This window comes from Saccopteryx bilineata, chromosome 11 (assembly GCF_036850765.1).
Source record: "Saccopteryx bilineata isolate mSacBil1 chromosome 11, mSacBil1_pri_phased_curated, whole genome shotgun sequence".
Classification (NCBI taxonomy): domain Eukaryota; kingdom Metazoa; phylum Chordata; class Mammalia; order Chiroptera; family Emballonuridae; genus Saccopteryx; species Saccopteryx bilineata.
In genome coordinates, this window is record NC_089500.1 from 33303164 (window position 1) to 33322635 (window position 19472).

The window sequence follows — 19472 nt, forward strand, 5'->3', positions numbered from 1 at the left end:
GTCCAGTCTCTCTCTAATAAACCTTGGGTTCTATGAAGAGAATTTTGGTGAATGCCTGACTCTGTGACCTCTGCTGTCAATCCTTGCACCAATCAGAGAGCAGAATTCTTACAAAGCTCCATCAATCTGGCGGTTTTAACATCACAGACTGCAGCTTAATCTAGAGGATTCCATCTTTCCTGCACACATACACACACACACACACACACACACCAGGGCAAGCGCAAACATTTCCCTCGCCATCCTCCTGTCGTCCGCCTTTAGACACAGCCCACCTCATGGTTCCTTTAATATCTAAAAGGGAAGGAGAAAAGGAAGTGCTACAGCCTGTCTCCCTTTGGAGAAGGGGGAAAATTGCTTGCATTTTTATCAATGTGTAAGGAAAGAGATGGAGGGAGACCCCTTGCAGGCAGCAAACCTATTCACAAAATGCTTTCCATCTGCAATCGTGAAGCCTCAATGCATGTCCAACATGACACATGGAAACGGGTAGCAAAGGACCAGAACTGCCCTTACAAACGCACGCCTGCAGCCCGGTCCGGGCAGGGTCTGCTTCATTATATAACGGGCGGATTTCCGCGCGCCCCCGCCCAGCGGCGCTCCCGGTGCCAGACCCATTACCTGTAGGAACGCTCGCCGCGCACGGTGTGCTTCCGGAAAGGAATGATGGTCCCGTTATCCTGGATGATGTCGTTGTTGTTCTCGCCATTTGGGGACAGGGTTTGGGTCGGACCAGGCATTGGCGCACTCCCGAGGAAGGGCACAAACCGCTGTGGGCTGGCTGGGGAGCAAGGTGGCTGGCTCTCGCCTTCCCGCTCGCCTGCTCCTCACGCAGACCTCGCCTGCCGCCTGCGCCCGAGCTCCCTTCTCTCAGCTCAGGCTCCCGCCCCGCCCTCCTGCGTCCCGCCCTCCCGGCTGCTGACGTCAAAGCGCCGGCAGCAGCACCCTGGTCACGTGGCCCGTCCCGTCACCATAGCAACTCGCTAACTCATCACCTCGCTTCAATTCGCACAGGGCCGCGGCATGACCACGCCAGCAGCCAGCAGCTCCGGGCAGGCACCCGGGCGGGCCTGCATCTGGCATGTAAAATCCCAGGCCGCCCCCAGCCCCCCTTGCAGATTTGCCTAGTCTCAAAACCGGCTCTTCCTCTAACCATTTCCTTTCCGACCCGTGCTCCAACTGCAGCTGTGTACACAAAAGAGCGATTCAGGCAGAGGGGTGTGGGAGACCCTTTAACTCCTTCAATGCCAAGTTCTCATGCCATTAAAATTAAACTCGGTCTGGTTTCAGAAAAAAATGGACGACCTGGTGGCCTGCTTCTAGGAACTGTATCAGACTAAGGGTTTAGAATTTCCAGATTCATCCCTCACTCTCTAAACAGAAGCAACCTCCTCCCCAGAATAAGCCCCAAACCTGAAAACCTAAGAGGAAGCTATTATTTCCTCCTAATCAATATACCCTTTACTTTAATAAAGTGAAGATTAAAGTATGCAAATTAAGAGATTTTCTGCACAAAAGAATTCCCCAAGAAGGGTTTGTAAAAAAGATAAACACCATTTTAAAACATCATATTTACCTAAGACCCCCTATTTCAAATTCTTATACTGCCTTCTGATAGATAATTAACACTTTGTCATTTATTTTATTTCTATTTGAATTAAATAAGTAAACACCCAATTTAGGATTTGGAAACTCTCATCATTCAAACTGTTCTATATCATTGTAACGCAGTTTTCAAATACACTGGCTATGAGACAGGTACTATTATTATCCCTATTTTAGAGACCAGTAAACTAGTGGGGTTAAGTATCTTGCTCAAGGTCACACAGCTAGAAAGGAGTGAACTGGAACTTCAAAATAACATGCTTTTATCAATGTGATTAGACAGGAGTGATCTATATTTAATGTGAGCTCATAAATATTGTAGATTAGGCCCTGGCCGGTTGGCTCAGCGGTAGAGCGTCGGCCTAGCGTGTGGAGGACCCGGATTCGATTCCCGGCCAGGGCACACAGGAGAAGCGTCCATTTGCTTCTCCACCCCTCCGCCGCGCTTTCCTCTCTGTCTCTCTCTTCCCCTCCCACAGCCAAGGCTTCATTGGAGCAAAGATGGCCCGGGCGCTGGGGATGGCTCTGTGGCCTCTGCCCCAGGCGCTAGAGTGGCTCTGGTCGCAACATGGCGACGCCCAGGATGGGCAGAGTATCGCCCCCTGGTGGGCAGAGCGTCGCCCCATGGTGGGCGTGCCGGGTGGATCCCGGTCGGGCGCATGCGAGAGTCTGTCTGACTGTCTCTCTCTGTTTCCAGCTTCAGAAAAATGAAAAAAAAAAAAAATTGTAGATTAAGGTGAGAATCAAGTACTTTATGTACATTCTCAACATGACCAGCTGTGACTAGATGTGCTATTACTGTGCAAGTTCTATGGATTAGGTTATAAACTCTGAACAGACCCTAGATATGTCCACTGTTCTCCTCCAGGAAGGAGAAGAGGTTATCTGAAGGATTCTCTGGCTATCAAAAGTAGTCTCTGACCTTTTGTCCGGTGGGCAGGGAAGAAAAATTGGGGTGTAAAAGACAGTATAAATATATGTAGCAGAAAGTGCTATATATGGCTCACCTGTTCACATCATTGTATGGTCATCAGTTTTATTTTGTGACACAGATATGATAAAAACAAGTAAAAACTTAGTTATTTCTGACAGTTCTCCAGTATATTTTCCTGGTAATAAGTTATTTCTGGCATCAAGCTACTAAAATTAGAATCAAATGGTTTACAACCCAGATGGTAATGATATTTCCAAACAAGGGGGCATTACCTGCCCCCTATATATTCTTTTCTTGGGCTACATTTTAATAATTTTATTTTATGCTTCTGTAGTTAATTCACATTATACAAGTTGATTTTTTCATATCTTAGCTTACATGAGAATTTTTTATTATGTAATAAAGATACAATTCTGACCTAAACTTAATATCTAAGTAAGAGAGATGCACACAAGCCTCACATCACATGATGAGCTATTAGGGGCTTGAGATGTAGTCATTGGTATAAAGTTCCACTTCCTCTTACTATTTCTGTCATTGGACCCACGGTTGTCAATTTCCTTACTACTTTATTCCCTTTCCCCAAAGCTTCCCCTTTCTTTGGAAACAGCCTGAAGCTGAAAGGTATGGTTTACAAATCAAGTAGTTAATATTTACAGAAAATGCCCTCTCATGTTGTGTTCTTTATTACAGCTTACTTTTCCATAATCCCATATATAATTAATAGATTGGACATTATTGGTGTTATCATAGAGACTAAATTTGTCAGAATTTGAATGGCATGGCTTATTGATTATACCAAATAATTTGTGGAGCGAATACTGCCACTATTTCTAGGCTGCTTGTTAAGGAGAAGACTATGGCCAAGAAGTTGGAGTGATGGACTAAAAGGGAAAGGGTAGTGAGTCAGCTGAAGGAGGTACCTAAGAACCCTTGTCAATCTTCCTCTAGAACTGCTCCAAGCCATGTTGCTATAAAGGAACTCAGAGAGCTCGAGATCTATGATTATCCTCCAAGATGCAGGGGTAACAGGAGTAATAATTGGAAAATATTAAATAGATGTATTTTTATTTCTCTTCTTAAAAATCAGGTCATCTGGAAGCCATTCCCCAGTTTAGTCTTAGGGAGAAGGGGGGGGCAAATTCCACATTGGGAAGGAGGATGCTAGGATGTAGGGAATTTTATGAACTTGGGCATGGACGCATTTCAGTGAGAGCATTCAAAAAGGCATGTCTGTAGCTGGATGGTTGAATTATAACAGTCTTGCTATAGTGAAAATGAAAGTTGATAAATACTAGTCAAAGGCGTTCACAGCTTTCACACCACCTTAGATGGGGGCTTCATTAGATTGTTATTACCTCCAAATGCAGACAGCAGATTCCACTTAGCTGTCACCATTGCTGTCCAGGGAAAACTAATTTCTGTCATGTGTATGTCCTAGGATATTTTCCAGTAGGAATGGCAGGAACAGTTTATCAATCAATGACTTAAAATACTCTTCACACTCAAAATGATAGCAGTGAATAAATATGGGATTGGTCAGCCGGGGGTACTGGCCCTGAGGTCACATTGGTAGTAGAGAAATGTATTTGAGCATGGTCCTCGCTCACTACCTTAACCCTGAGGCATAGAAGATTTGACTAGTTCTCTCTTCAGATTGAGTGAAAATTGTATAATATGTATATGTCCCCTGGCTTTTAGTAATAGCATCTTATTTAAGAAAAACAAGTAAATGATGTTTTCTTCCTGATGTCGAAACCCTCTTCAAAGCCAACTTAAACAGGTGTGCTCCTCTAGGATTGACTTTTTAAAAAAAATTTTTTTTAATTCATTTTAGAGAGGAGAGGGAGAGACAGAGAGAGAAGGGGGGGAGGAGCTGGAAGCATCAACTCCCGTATGTGCCTTGACCAGGCAAACCCAGGGTTTCGAACCAGCGACCTTAGTATTCCCAGGTTGACGCTTTATCCACTGCGCCACCACAGGTCAGGCTAGGATTGACTTTTGAAAGTACTTGTCTTTGCAGATTATTTATCAGCTGCATTTGTAGCTATGCCGACATTCACACAAGGCAGCATCCTGCGAGCCTCCTCCCCATGTGCTAGTAAAACAGCAAGGTTTCCATGATATCAAAACACAGAACATACTATTGCATGAGATCTCTCTGTGTTGGGGTTTATTTATGAATTTTCTTTTTCTTGGATTTTCTCAAGCTTGGGCTTAATTTTGTGGAATAAGTCACAGAACATGATGGAAATGCAATCTAAAAACACAGAGCATTATGATTTCTGTAATCGTTCAATAAAACCCGTGCAATGTCAAGTTTCAGTCTATTAAATAGAAATGTGCTTTTGAATTATACCATCTGGTTAAATTTAAGAGCTTTAAATATGTTTTCCATAAAAATACAATGTGATAAATGTTATAATTGAAGAATGTATTAAGTAGCACAGGCATACAGAAAAGAAAGTGATTGTGTCTAGGGAAATAGAAAAAGCTTCACTAAGGCAGTTATATTCATTTGTATTAGGGCTCAATCATTCATTCAACAAATATTTATTGAGCACTTACTATGTGCTAGGAAAAATTCTAGGCATTGAAAGTATAGAAATTAACAAAATATAAATTCCCTGCCTTCATGGAGCTTACACTTGAGTGCATGAGTATGCGTGTTGTGAAATAGAGGGGTAACTTGGGAGGTGAAGTGAGAAAGGTCACATAGGGCTTTGAACAGCCATTGTAAAGACTTTGGCTTGTAACTAGTTAGAAACCATTAATCTGTAGTAGTGTTAGCCGTATTGGCACAGGTGTGGAATTCTAGTAATAATGACAACAATAATAGAAATAGCAATACCTAATATTTATTGTGTACTTTTTAATGGGTCAGATACTATGCTTTAATTGAGTAGGTATTATATTTTAATCCTCACAGAAACGTATGAGGAAGGGCTGATTTTAAATCCCATTTGTCAGAGCCTGACCAGGTTGTGGCGCAGTGGGTAGAGCATCAGACTGGGATGCAAAGGACCCAGGTTCGAGGCCCCAAGGTTGCCAGCTTGAGCGTGGGTTCACCTGGTTTGAGCAAAGCTCACCAGTTTGAATCCAAGGTTGCTGGCTTGAGCAAGGGGTCACTCGGTCTGCTGAAGGCCTGCGGTCAAGGCACATATGAGAAAGCAATCAATGAACTACTTAGGTGTCACAACGAAATACTGATGATTGATGCTTCTCATCTCTCTTCGTTCCTGTCTGTCTGTCCTTATCTATCCCTCTCTCTGACACTCTCTCTGTCTCTGTAAAAATATAAATAAATAAATAAATAAATAATCCCATTTGTCAGAGGAGGTAATTAGTGAAATAACTTCACCTGATCACTGGGCATGCCAAGCTCACAGCTGTCATTCTCATTCACTAACAACCTAGAATGCAGAATCTGGGGTTGGGGAGGGAGTAGCAGGGATGAGATAGCAGAAGGGCACAGAGGCAAGAGAATAGAGATTGCTGCCCTGAAGGCAATTTCGTCTAGGGAGCAAGGACAGAAAGCCAGGGAAGGGCTGGCAAACCAGGGAAAGGCTGCAGGCAGAGGCAACAGAGGGGATGGGAGCCTACAGGGAGCAGTATTCACGGAAGCGACTAGCAGGGGGAGGATAGCAGTTGTGCATTACAGTCAAGAAAGAGGAAGTTAGAGGGAGGCAGAGATACCTGGATTTGGGCTTAGCAGTATATGTTATTATTAGAGAAAAATAGTTCTCTTACCCTTATTTATAGTGATTAACTATTTTCTTTTTCTGAGTAAGCCTTAACTATCAATGTCCCTTTCCTCTGATATCTTTTGGAGGGGGAAGAGACCACAGGCATTTTTCTTGGTATTTGTTTTCAAAGCTAAAATCTGCTTTCATTTTCACTATACCAAGACCGTTATAATTCAACCATCCAGCTACAGACATGCCTTTTTGGATGCTCTCACTGAAATGTGTCCATGCCCAAGTTTATAAAATTCCTTTATTTCCTTCCTCTATCTCATTCCCATATTTAAATACAACACAGCTTGTTTAACTGATGAGGTAGGACAACTAAAAGAGGTTAAAAGGCATCGTGGGCTCAATAGGGTGGCAAGGAAATGAAAAGACTCTAGGTCCTATTGACAAATAATCTTCTAGAAGGCTCAGGAGCTTTCGAGCAATGATTTCTTTAGGGCTCTCAAAAATCAGCCAACCCACTGGACCTCATTTCTGACATTGATAGTAAGAAGTCCTAACTGAGAGAAGAGACTCCTAGAGAGAAATACAAAGCCAAAGGAGGAGCAGTGGGGACAACTCAGGTACCTGTGGCCTCCAGAGTTTCAGAGTCACTGAGAGGCCAGGCCACCAGTGGCAACCAGGGACACTGGGAGGGAGGGAAGGTCTTCCTGAACCTGGGGCTTCTCTGTTGAGTCTGTTGTGCATGGCAGCGGAGCTATGGCTCACCGATGGCTCCTCAACAGCATGTCACGGGAACATGAGGCCGGCAGCTGGGAAGCAGTGTGAGTAATGGAAGAGAAATTCACCAATTTCTGACCTCATCCAAATAAAATTTCAAAAAAAAAAATTAAAGAAACTTACTTCATTAAAAAGAATGCAAACGGAAATTATGAAGTAAGACGAAGTTTCCATTAGAAATGTTTTAATTAGTGCTTATATTTTGTTTACTCAGAGCTTACAAAAAAAGAGCTTATTATGTCAAGTATCTTCATGATCTCAATTCACATTCACTGAATATCTATAGACATGAACACAAGGGATCCAACTATGGGGTATAACCCATGAAAACAAAGTGTCACCTTTAAGTGGCTTCTATTTAATTTCTATATGAAGGAATAAGATCTCCAGGAAATCCAAAGGGACGTTAGTCTTAAAATACTGTATAGGAGCCACAGTGAGTTAATAGCTAACACAGCAAGATTAATCCTTGGGATTAACTCCACTGCACAACCTGCCTTTTATACTCTCCCCCAAACTCCCAATTTCAGTCTCTGCAGGGTGAATGCTATCAGCATTCAATGATGCAATGGGATCATTATAAATGAGAAGTAATGACATGTAGTACAATGTGTATAAATTTTTATTATTTTGTCTTCCCCTCCTTCTTCTGGGAAATATTCATTCAAACCTGTGATTCAAGCAGAGCTTGACAATGATAATATTCTATCCTCCTGGCATTAAGGGGTGGTTCAGAGTTAGGCTTGTGCCCCAAGCCAGGCTGTTTAGAATATTTCTCTAAATTAAAAAAAATTAGAGCTTCAATGCAGTGTGTGTGTGTGTGTGTGTGTGTGTGTGTGTGTGTGTGTATGAATGTGTATATGTTTGTGGAGTGGGGAGATGGTATCTTCCTTATTAAAGACAACAGTTTAAGATTAAGAAAGTACAGTATAAATTGCTAGACAAGAAAAAGGCATCTAATCCAGAAAGGAAGAAATAAAACTCAGTATTTGCATATGATATGATATTTTATATAAAAACCCCCAAATACTCCACCAAAAAGCTGTTAGAACTAATAAATTCAGTAAAGTTGGAGACAAAATCAATATAAAAAATCTGTTGCACTTCTATGCACTAATAATGAACTATCAAAAATAAATCAAGAAATAAATCCCACTACAGTTGCATCAAAAAGAATAAAATATCTAGAAATAAATGTAACCGAGGAGATGAAAGACATATATATTGAAAGCTATAGGGATTGGTAAAATATATTGAAGAAGACACAAATAAATAGAAAGATACTCCATGCTCATGGATTGGAAGAATTAATATTGTTAAAATGTCCATACTGCCCAAAGTAATCTACAGATGCAATGCAATCTCTATCAAAATTCCAATGGTATTTTTCACAGAAATAACCCTAAAATTTGTCTTAAACCACAAAAGACCCCAAATAACCAAAGCAACCTTGAGAAAGAACAAAGTGGAGGCATCAATATTCCTAATTTCAAACTATATTACAAAACTATACTAATCAAGACAGTATGGCATTGACATAAAAGCAGACTTATAGAGCCTGGCCTGTTGTGGTACAGTGGATAGAGCATCGACCTGGAAAGCTGCAGTTGCTGGTTTGAAACCCTGGGCTTGCCTGGTCAAGGCACATACAACAAGCAAACAACGAACAACTATGAATTTATACTTCTCATTTTGCCCCCTTTCTCTGTAAAAGCAATAAAATCTTTTCAAAAACCTCATAGACCAATAAAATGCCCAGAAATAAGCCTACACATATATGCTTAATTTATAACAAAGGAGCCAAGAATACACAATGAGGAAAGGAGAGTGTCTCCAATAAATGGTGTTAGGAAAACTGAACAGCCACATGCAAAAGAATGAAGCTGGATCACTATCTTATACCACACATAAAATTAACTCAAAATGGGTTGAAGAATTGAGTGTAAGACTCAAACCATAAAACTCCTAGAAGAAAACATAGGCAGTAAGCTTCTTGACATCAGTTTTGGCAATGATTTTTTGGGTCACACGAAAAGCAAAGGCAACAAAAGCATAAATAAACAAGTGGGACTGCATTAAACTACAAAGCTTCTGAACAGCAAAGGAAATCAACAAAATGAAAAGGCAATATACCAAATGGGAAAAATATTTGCAATCATATCTAATAAAAGTTAAATATCTAAAGTATATAAAGAACTCATACAACTCAATAACAAAGAAGCAAACAGTTTGATTAAGAAATAGGCAGAGCATCTGAATAGACATTTTTCCAAAGAAGACATTCAGATGGCCAACACGTACTTGAAAAGGTGTTCAACATCACTAATATTCAGGAAAATGCAACTTAAAGCCACAATGAGATATTACTTTTACCAATTAGAATAGCTGTTATAAAAAAGACAAGAAATAAGTGTTGGCCAGGATGTAGAGAAAGGGAACACTTGTGCATTACTAATGAGAATGTAAATTGGTGCAGGCACTATGGTAAACAGTATGGAGATTTCTCAAAAATTAAAAATAGATCTACCATATTATCTATTGATTCCACATCCAGAAATTTATCCAAGGGAAACAAAACCACTAACATATATGAATGAAAAGTTATATAAATCCTTATGTCCACTGCAGCATTATTTACAATAGCCAAGACACAGAAACAATCTGAATGTCCATCAACAGATGAATGGATAAAAAAATGTGGTATACATACACAAGGGAATATTCAACTATTAAAAAGAAGGAAAGGTCGCCATTTACAACAACATGGATTAACCTTGAGGACATTATGCTAAGTGAAATAAATCAGTCAGAGAAAGAAAAATGACATATCTCATGTTGAATGTAAAAGCAAACGCATAAATACGGAGAATAGATTGTAGGTTGACAGAGGTAAGGATGAGAGGTGAGTGAAATGAGTGAAGGGGTGGAGTCAAAAGGTACAAACTTCTAATTATAAAATAAATAAGATATGGGGGTGTAATATATGCAGTGGTTTTCAACTTCCGGTCCGCAATTTAATTGTCATACATCAGTGTGGTTAGCTCTTTCACAGACCAGAATGACATTTTTGGCAGACCAGTGGTTGAAAACCACTGATACACAGTATGGTGCCTATAATCAATAAGACTGTATTGTATTTTGAAAGTTGCTAAAAGATCTTAATTCTCATTACAAGAAAAAAGTTGTAACTGTGTAGTGATGAATGTTAATTAGATTCATTGTGGTGATCATGTTGCATATACAAATATTTAATCATTATGTCATACACATAAAACTAATGCAATGTTATGTCAATTACATCTCAGTTTAAAAATATAATATAAATTGTATATTTACTATAATTTGAACAGAAGAGTAGAAGTGGAAAGAAGTCATGGTCTAGGATAATATAGGCTAGAATTTGAAGCAAGATGTTGATACTCATGAGCTGAGTGACCTTGGCCAATTGCTGCTCCTTGCCTTAGCTTCTTCTTCCAGAAATTGGGCATAGAAAGACTTACAAGGTAACATTTTAAGATGTAAAACAATATTCCCTTTTTATCCACTGGGCCCATCATTTTCCATACTCTTCCTTCTAAAAGTTGGATCTATTTCTCCTCCCCTTGAATCTGGACAGGCCCTGTGAGCAATAGATTTTGGTAAAAAATTATATCATCCAGTTCCTAGCCTTGACCTGACAATGACTGGCAGCTTCTGCCTTGGTCTCTTGGAAGCCAGCGGCCTTGTAAGAGGCATCAGCCACCGTGGGGAAGGACCACTATGCTGTAGGGAGGACAAGCCATGTGGAGAGGCCACAGATGATGTGACCACATGGAGGAAATGATGAGAGAGGGTGAGAGAGACAGTGAACACATAGAATGCCAATGCTCCAAACATGACTGCAGAAGCATCCTCTAGAGTCTAGACCCAGTTGCCACTGCTGACAATGACCACGATGTGGATCAGAGACAGACTGCCTAGCCAAGACCTTTCTAAATTTCTGATCCACAAAACCATGAGTTATAACAAAATGGGTTTTTTTTTTTAAGCTAATGATTTTTGGGGTAAGTCTGTTACGCAGTAACTGATAACAGTAACACCTTGTTGGTTCACTATAATGTGTCATTCCAAAACTCAGTAGGTTAAAACAATAGTAATCATTTTACTATCACTATTCTGGAGGCTGACTGGGTTCAACTGAGGTGACTGTCACTTCCCTCTTATGCAGCTCTAATTAGAAGGTGCCTGATTACTGAGGTCATCTTAATGGCTTCCTCAGTCTCACAACTGGGGGGGGGGGTGATGTTGCCTTGGTTGGGACCTCAGCGGGGGCTCTGTCCACACATATCCAGACCCATCCAAAGGGCTGGGTTTCCAGCACTACCATCCCTAAGGGCAGGCAGAAGAGCATGGCAGTTTTAAAATCTAGTCTTAGAAGTAACAGACCATAACTTCTGTCATTCTTTGCAGGTCAAGGCAACCACAAAAGTCTCCCCAGATTCTAGAGGAAGGGATATCGACTTCATCAACAGGCTAAATGGGAAGACTGTCGATATCACTAGTGAGGTAGCCATCATTGGAAAATACATTCTTCCTCACACATACCCTGCTTCACCTTCTGACTCCTCATTACCTCAGCACAGGGTTATTATAGCAGGAATTCAAGAGAAGAAAGGGAATTGATACTCGTGTTATTTCAAAACAGACTTTTAAGCCCATGCCAGAGAGAATAACCTGCAAAAGGGCTGTGTACCTCAAAATTCTGATTTTTAAGTATCAAAAGTTAATAATCCTTGAATGACTCAGCACCTAAAGTGCCTGCTATGAGCCAGAAGGTAATGACTAGTTGGAGACTGTTGGGGTAGACACTGGCAAGGGTCCCCAAGAGGGGATCCTGCCTTTTCTTTTAACTTCGGCCTCATCCCAAACTGGTTTGGGAATTTGACAGTAGAGGGAACCTTTTCATTTGATATCTGGAACCTTGAGGGTAGCAAAGCCACACAGAGGTGGACTCACTGTGCAGAGCACAGGAATAGGAGGGGCCAGACGCAGGTGAAGGGTTTAGTGTGACACCTATTTTTCTGCAGAAGTGGCCAAGTCTTTCTGGGAGGTTGGTGGGACATACCTGACCCTATGTGGTAGTTGCCGGCACAGCAGCAGAAAATCGGCCTCTTCTGCTCACCCGGTGGATCTTTCTGAGGCAGAGTGGCCACGAGAGCAACTCAAAAAACATTGTTTTGGCCCTGACCGGTTAGCTCAGTGGTAGAGCATCGGCCTGGCATACGGGAGTCCCGGGTTCGATTCCCAGCCAGGGCACACAGGAGAAGCGCCCATCTGCTTCTCCACCCCTCCCCCTCTCCTTCCTCTCTGTCTCTCTCTTCCCCTCCCGCAGCCAAGGCTCCACTGGAGCACAGTTTGCCGGGCGCTGAGGATGGCTCTCTGGCCTCTGCCTCAGGCGCTAGAATGGCTCTGATTGTGACAGAGTGATGCCCCAGATGGGCAGAGCATCGCCCCCTGGTGGGCGTGCCGGGTGGATCCCGGTCGGGCGCATGCGGGAGTCTGTCTACCTCCCAGTTTCCAACTTCAGAAAAATACAAAAAAAAAAAACCCCAAAAACAAAAACAAAACCCCCCCAAAACAAACAAAAACATTGTTTCCAGAATCACCTTGTAAAAAATGTCGTGTGGTGTCTGCAGTCCCCACTGCATTCTCTCACTTACTGAATAAGAGCAGACCGGAGGCAGAAGCAGAAACGACGTGGGTGCCGTCGGTTGGGACAATACACAGTGCGTTAATGAGGAAGGTTCTTCCCTATGGCTCCCTTACTTTCCACAGCCTCTGCTTGGACTGGACCCAAAGTCAGCACTCAGCTTTGAATCCTCAGAATCGTTGCCCTCCCTCCCCTGTGTCTCTGACTTGGTCACCATACCAGTTCATTTCTCAATACGCCATGTAGCCTTCTTTTCCTCTCCCAGTCCCGGCACACTACGGCAGACACACCCCTCGTGCCTAGCTTACGAGATTCTCCTGAGCAGTCTTCTTGCTTCCTGACTCTATTACTTCCAATGCTTCTGACATGTCACCATGAGATTGATCTTGCCTCCCTTCTTTTTCAGAAATCTCCAGCAGTTCTCTATCAGGTTCAGTATAAGAATTCTGTGTTTTCCATTTGGCATTTAAAGTCTTTTGCAGTCTAACTACCCTTAGAAACCTATCTCCCACCACATGAAGTAAGGGTGGGATTTAACTTGGTTACCTCTTAACCTGCAATGCTAGTTCTGTCTCCCGGTGTCAGCATAAGACGAGACCTCTCTGCATGTAATCAGCAGAGAAAAGAGCCTAAGTGGTCCTATTTTGAATCATTCACATATGTTCTTATAGAAAGAGATTCTTCCATCCAGTTATTGCACTGGGTGTGTTTAGTGAGCCTGCTAGAGCTCTAAGCTACCACTTGAAAATAACTTCAGCTGGCTTTATTATAAAGCTAGGAAGAGGACAGCAACTTAGTCGAATGAATTATGATGTAACTGTAACAGTATCCGAATTGTTCTCTCCATACTGTTCCTGTCCATCCAGGACGAGGAGAGGGAGCCAGGAACATCCAGCCACTGCCATCTCATCTTCACAACTGCTGTGCCTAATCAGATTACATCATTAAAGTCAGGCTCCCTAGGTTTTAGCAAGTTAAATGATCAACTTAAAAAATTCATAGGAGATTACTGCCCAAAAGAAAATAAAGAATCATAGCATCGCTGTGGTTTCTCTTGTCTGGTTAGATTAGAACATTCAAAGTTCCACACTGGGTAAGTGGTGAGGCTGGATGACAAGCTCCCCAAAAGTTTCTCTGGCTGGTCACTTAATTTGAACACAACCTGCTGAACAGCAGCCCTCACATTCTGCACACAAAACACTCGGCTCTGGGTAAAGTAAATCATTCCGTAAGTGGTCTCCTCCCACACTCACCATACTTGAGAAGAGTTCCTGAAGTTTGGACACAGTGCCGTGGAGCAGAGCCAATAAACTTCATAGCGGTTATGAAACAGCTGCAAATCCATGCTTATGACATGCATTATACAAATACAATAAAAAGGCCACATTCAGATCAAGAGAAGAAATATGACTTTGCTGGTGCTAAATCAAGGTGTGAAGCTTAATTTCACTGAAGAAACTTAAGAATAACCCCATAATGTCGTCTAATGACGCTATTCTAAAATGTATAATCAACCTGTATCGCCTTTCCTACTTTATTTCCTTACATCCTCTCCTCCAAGCAAAGGAATCATTTACCTCTGTCCTTTCAATTCATCACTCTAGCCACTCACAGCAAGGAGGGAAAAACCCCAACCACAAACCAACACAGAAAGTCAGTTCTACCTCTCAGTTCCCATGCACACTATTTTACGATGTCTCTGCAAGAGACAGTGCCCAGAGTGATGAGAGATGTTGCTGTCCCTAATACTGTCTGTAGCAGAAAGAAAGATAATTTACTGAAAAGCTCTTTTTCTGATTCCCCTTGAATATCAATCAGGCAAATGCGAGAGCCAAATTTTCTGCATGATTTTATGCTCAATTATAATTCTCCCCTACGTGGGAAGTGGAGGTTAAGTGAACTTTTGGATCCTGTTCCACAGATCTTGATAAATTTTATTAAATTTGGCATTCTTGTTTCCATTCGCTAAGGAAAAGCACATTTTATAGTTATCAGTAGATCTGAAATATGTTAATTTGTGTAAAATGCTTTGTTCTACTACAATCTGAAAAAGTAGCAATCATAGTCTAAAGGCTTTCAGCAAATAACTGCAACGGATACTCCATGAGTGAGGGGTGGTGTCAGGGTGTGAATGAAAAGAAGAGAGACCTAGAGAATTCATAATTCGAAAACATTTCTCTGTTCCTTCCAGCTTCAAGTTAAAAGTTGAAAAACTTTTGGTAAATAGGATCAAGATGGGAAAATTGCTAAAAGCCCAGCTCATGGGAGCAGAGCAGGATGAGAAGTTCACTGAAAACACAACAAATATTCACAGCCCTGGAACTGAGTGCTTCTAATGCAATAAAAACTGGGCACTCACCTCCTGCCATTAATCATATCACTGAAAGCTATCTGAAGAGCCAGCATACACGGTTAGCTGGAAGCATCAACTCTTTGTCTTTATGTAAAAACAAATGTTTTTATATATAAAGGTGTTGGCCAAGATAACTTAATTTCTTCTTTTTTTAAAAAATTGAGTTTATTGGAATGACACTGATTAATAAAATTATACAGGCTTCAGGTGCACAATTATATAACACATCTCTGTATACTGTATTGTGTGTTCACCCCCTCACCCCAAGTCTTTGCCTATTACCATTTATCCCCCTATACTCTCTTCTATGTCCACCCAGCAATCACCACACTATCATTCATGTCCATGAGTTTTTCTCCTTTTTTGTCCTTTTTTATTCAGTCCCTCTATCCCCCACACCCCGCTCCTCACCCCTACCCCAACAGCTATCAGCCTGCTCCCTATCTATGAGTCTCTTTATTTTCCTTGTTAGTTCATTTTGTTCACGAGATTCTTTGTATGAGTAATATCATAAGGCACTTGTCTTTCTCTGACTGGCTTATTTCAGTTAGCATAATGTTCTCCAGGTCCATCCACGCTGTCGCAAAAGGTAACTTATTTTTACTGTATCCTACACTGGTTCTTTACTATAATATACATATTTTACCTTTGTGATTAAATAAAAATATTTAGGTTATCACATTCTTATGATGACACATATTTAATCATATTATAAATATCACCTAATAAAATGGCTATATTTTCACTTTTCAACCAGGCTGAAGGAATACTACTGGGTAAGAAATATCAAGGTATCAATAAATTTAAAAATATGTATATTATCTCGGGTATCATTTTATTAGTAGCTTCAGTTCAGATGTATATAATTTTCATATTATACATCTTTATTCCCCATTTCCCCATCTTAAAATCTATCCTGCTCAAATATCTACTCAACACAAAATCTTATTAATCCTTTTCCAGTTGCTTCTCTCAATTTCTTTTTGTTTCCACCAAATTCACATCATCAGAAACGTAGACAAATGCAGTAACTTCTAAGACTCTGTCTTTTCTGCTCTCCCTTCCTTCCAACCTGCTCTATTTACATGAATAATATATTGTTTGTAATCTATAGAATATGCACGTTAAGAATTTGAGGACTATACAGTGTGTAATATTAAGAGAGTAAACATCTCTCTTATTACTTTCCTTTAAACCAGTCTCATTTTTCAATGGTTAATGTTTTTTTTTTAAACTATTTGTTTTTAGTTCTTCTGAGGATACAATTGTATCTCTAAAGATTCAGATATATTCTATGGATCTATTAACAAAATATAAAAATATAGATCAAAGTAGTATCTATTTTCTACTAAGAAATTCAACATACTTCTATTACCTCTTACTTCTCCTCTCAGTTATTGGTAGTATTTTAAAATTATTCTAGTGGTTAACATTACAATTTTAACATTCTTAAAATTCTATTTATTGACTCATTCCAAGTAATATTACTTATTGACTGTCTATTATATGTTTTTTCTCAAACTTCTCTGCTTTTCATAGCATGGTTTAACCATTATGTCTTCTTTATTCTTTATACGTGTATTTATATATATCATGTTCTATGAGTGTAGTTGAGTCTTCTGTTTTGACTAGATTGCTTCTAAACCTAAAGTCTAGTAAACAGCATTTAAGATTATATAATTTCTTATTCTTTTCAAAATCAAGTGGTATCACCAGCAAAGATCTGGAAACAGCCCAAGTGTCCATCAGTGGACGAGTGGATTAGAAAGCTTTGGTACATATATACTATGGAATACTACTCAGCCATAAGAAATTATGACATTGGATCATTAGCATTGGACATACTAAAGTAATATAATATTCTCATTAAATCCTGCAATCAGAATAATATTCTAATGAAAGCATCAAGGCCAAATGGATTCTCGATGTTCACATGCCATTATTTGTTCAGAAGTATGCTTAATTTTAAGATTAAACTTGAATCTTATATCTAATAGCTGACATCTGTATCTGTATCTCGATATATCAATACAGTTTTTTTCTAGAGCTTTTAACTACTTTTTAGACAGAAGAAACATACTATGGTACTATAAAAATACTCAGACTTTAGGTCTAAATTTATATAACAGAATATGACTTTTTTCAAGATATTCTTCATTGAACCCACTACCTAATTTGAACCAATATCTTTGACATTACTCCTGACATTCTGGTGTTTCTTATATTTCTTATAATAGGACTCTTCCATTAGTTTCATAGATTTTTAGATGCTATGTTACCTTTATTGTTTTCTCTTTTACATTATCCTAGAGCACCTCTTTAAATTATTTTTTGAGAGGCAAGAGGTATAAAAATTTTAAAGCCTTTTCACGTTTATTTTTTTGATTAATTTTAATGGGGTGACATTGATAAATCAGGGTACATATGTTCAGAGAAAACATCTCTAGGTTATTTTGACATTTGATTATACTGCATTCCCATCACCCAAAGTCCAGTTGTCTTCCATCACCTTCTAACTGGTTTTCTTTGTGCCCCTCCCCTCCCCCACCCCCCTCCCCTCCCCTCCCCCCCACCCTGTAACCCCCACACCCTTGTCCATGTCTCTGAGTCTCATTTTTATGTCCCATCTATGTATGGATTCATATAGTTCTTAGTTTTTTTTTTCTGATTTACTTATTTCACTCCGTATAATGTTATCAAGGTCCATTCATGTTATTGTAAATGATCCAATGTCATCATTTCTTATGGCTGAGTAGTATTCCATAGTATATATGTACCAAAGCTTTCTAATCCACTCATCCACTGATGAACACTTGGGCTGTTTCCAGATCTTCGCTATTGTGAACAGTGCTGCTATAAACATGGGGGTGCATTTCTCCATTTGGAACAGTTCTATGGTGTTCTTAGGGTATATTCCTAACAGTGGGATAGCTGGGGCAAAAGGCAGTTCGATTTTTAATTTTTTGAGGAATCTCCATACTGTTTTCCACAGTGGCTGCACCAGTCTGCATTTCCACCAGCAGTACAGGAGGGTTCCCTTTTCTGCACATCCTCGCCAGCACTTATTCTGTGTTGTTTTGTTGATGTTGCTCTCATACTTTGATAGTTGGGCTGAGTATAGAACTATAACTCCAAAACCACTTCCCTCAGAACTCTGAAAACATGGTTACACTGTGTCCTAGCCTCCAGCCTTGTTCAAAGCTTATACCATTCAGGTGATCCCTTCCATGGGCAAACTCCTTACTATCTGACTTTCTGTCCCTGTATCTCAAATATCTTTCTTAATCCCAAACCTAGATAAATTTAGGTTTTTTAATTTATCCTACTCAACATTGTGGCCTCTTAATCTGAATCTTCATACTTTTATTTCTTTGTCTGCAATGTCTTTGATTTTTTCCCCTTAAAGATACTTCTTACTGTTAGACCATCTAGATCATCTTGCCCTATCTCTAATACTTTCTCATGTTTTTTCCATCTCTTTATCTTTTACTTTATGTTCTGGAATACTCTTTAGCCACATTCAGTAAGTCTTTCTTTTCATTTTTAATTTCATAATTGAAATTTTATTTTATTTTATTTTTTTTTGCAGAGACAGAGAGAGTCAGAAAGAGGGACAGACAGACAGGAAGGGAGAGAGATGAGAAACATCAATTCTTCATTGCGGCTCCTTACTTGTTCATTGATTGATTTCTCACGTGTACCCTGACGGGGAGGAGAGGCTACAGCAGACTGAGTGACCCCTTGCTTGAGCCAGCGACCTTGAGCTCAAGTTGGTGAGCTCAAGCTGGCAACCTCGGGGTCTCAAACCTGGGTCCTCCACAACCCAGTCCAATGCTCTATCCACTGCACCACTGCCTGGCCAGGCTGAAATTTTAATTTTTAAGAACTGTGTTTTCTAACTGCTTCTTAACCACAGCATTTTGGGGGATGGGGGAGGGGATAGTGGAGATTAATGGATGTAATAATTTTCGTACTAGGAATATTAGAATTTTTTGTGTTTTCTTCTGTTCTCTGAATTATTTCATCTGTATTATGATAATTTCCTGAATTGTCTGTTTTTTAAAAATATTTTTTCTCTTGTGCTTTTAAAAGTTTAGCTAGCAATATAACCTTATCCTCTTTCTTTCTAGAAGTCTGTTCATTTCTGGTCCCCATTTATGCCGCCAGAATTGCCATAGGTTTGCTGTTTTTACATGCTGTTATTATTTCAATCGAAGATCTGGAGAGAAGGAAAGCAAAGCTGTGTGTTTAGATTACCCTCTTAAAACATTGATTTTTCTAGAGAATATTTGCATCATGTTCAATACTTCCTACTATCTAAAATTCAAAGTTGAAGTAACTTAGTGTGGTATGTGGGACTCTGCACAGGTTGACTCCAGCTTATCTTTCTTCATCTTCCAGTATCCACATTAAAGAATG

At 40.1% G+C, this 19472-nt stretch overlaps 1 protein-coding gene across 4 annotated transcripts in view; it reads right to left on the reverse strand.

Moving 5' to 3' along the window:
- The window catches only part of MAPRE2 (microtubule associated protein RP/EB family member 2), a 154765-nt gene that overhangs the window by 99259 nt on the left and 36034 nt on the right, over positions 1–19472 (reverse strand). Inside the window, exon 1 of one of the 4 annotated variants that reach the window (XM_066246846.1) lies at positions 622–881. The exons of 2 other annotated variants lie outside the window; for them this stretch is intronic. In XM_066246846.1, coding sequence (XP_066102943.1) covers positions 622–740 — 119 coding nt within the window. In that variant the 5' untranslated portion in view covers positions 741–881. Of the gene's footprint in view, positions 1–621; positions 882–19472 lie in introns of those variants that run through there. One more of the 4 variants, XM_066246849.1, reaches the window with a different exon arrangement.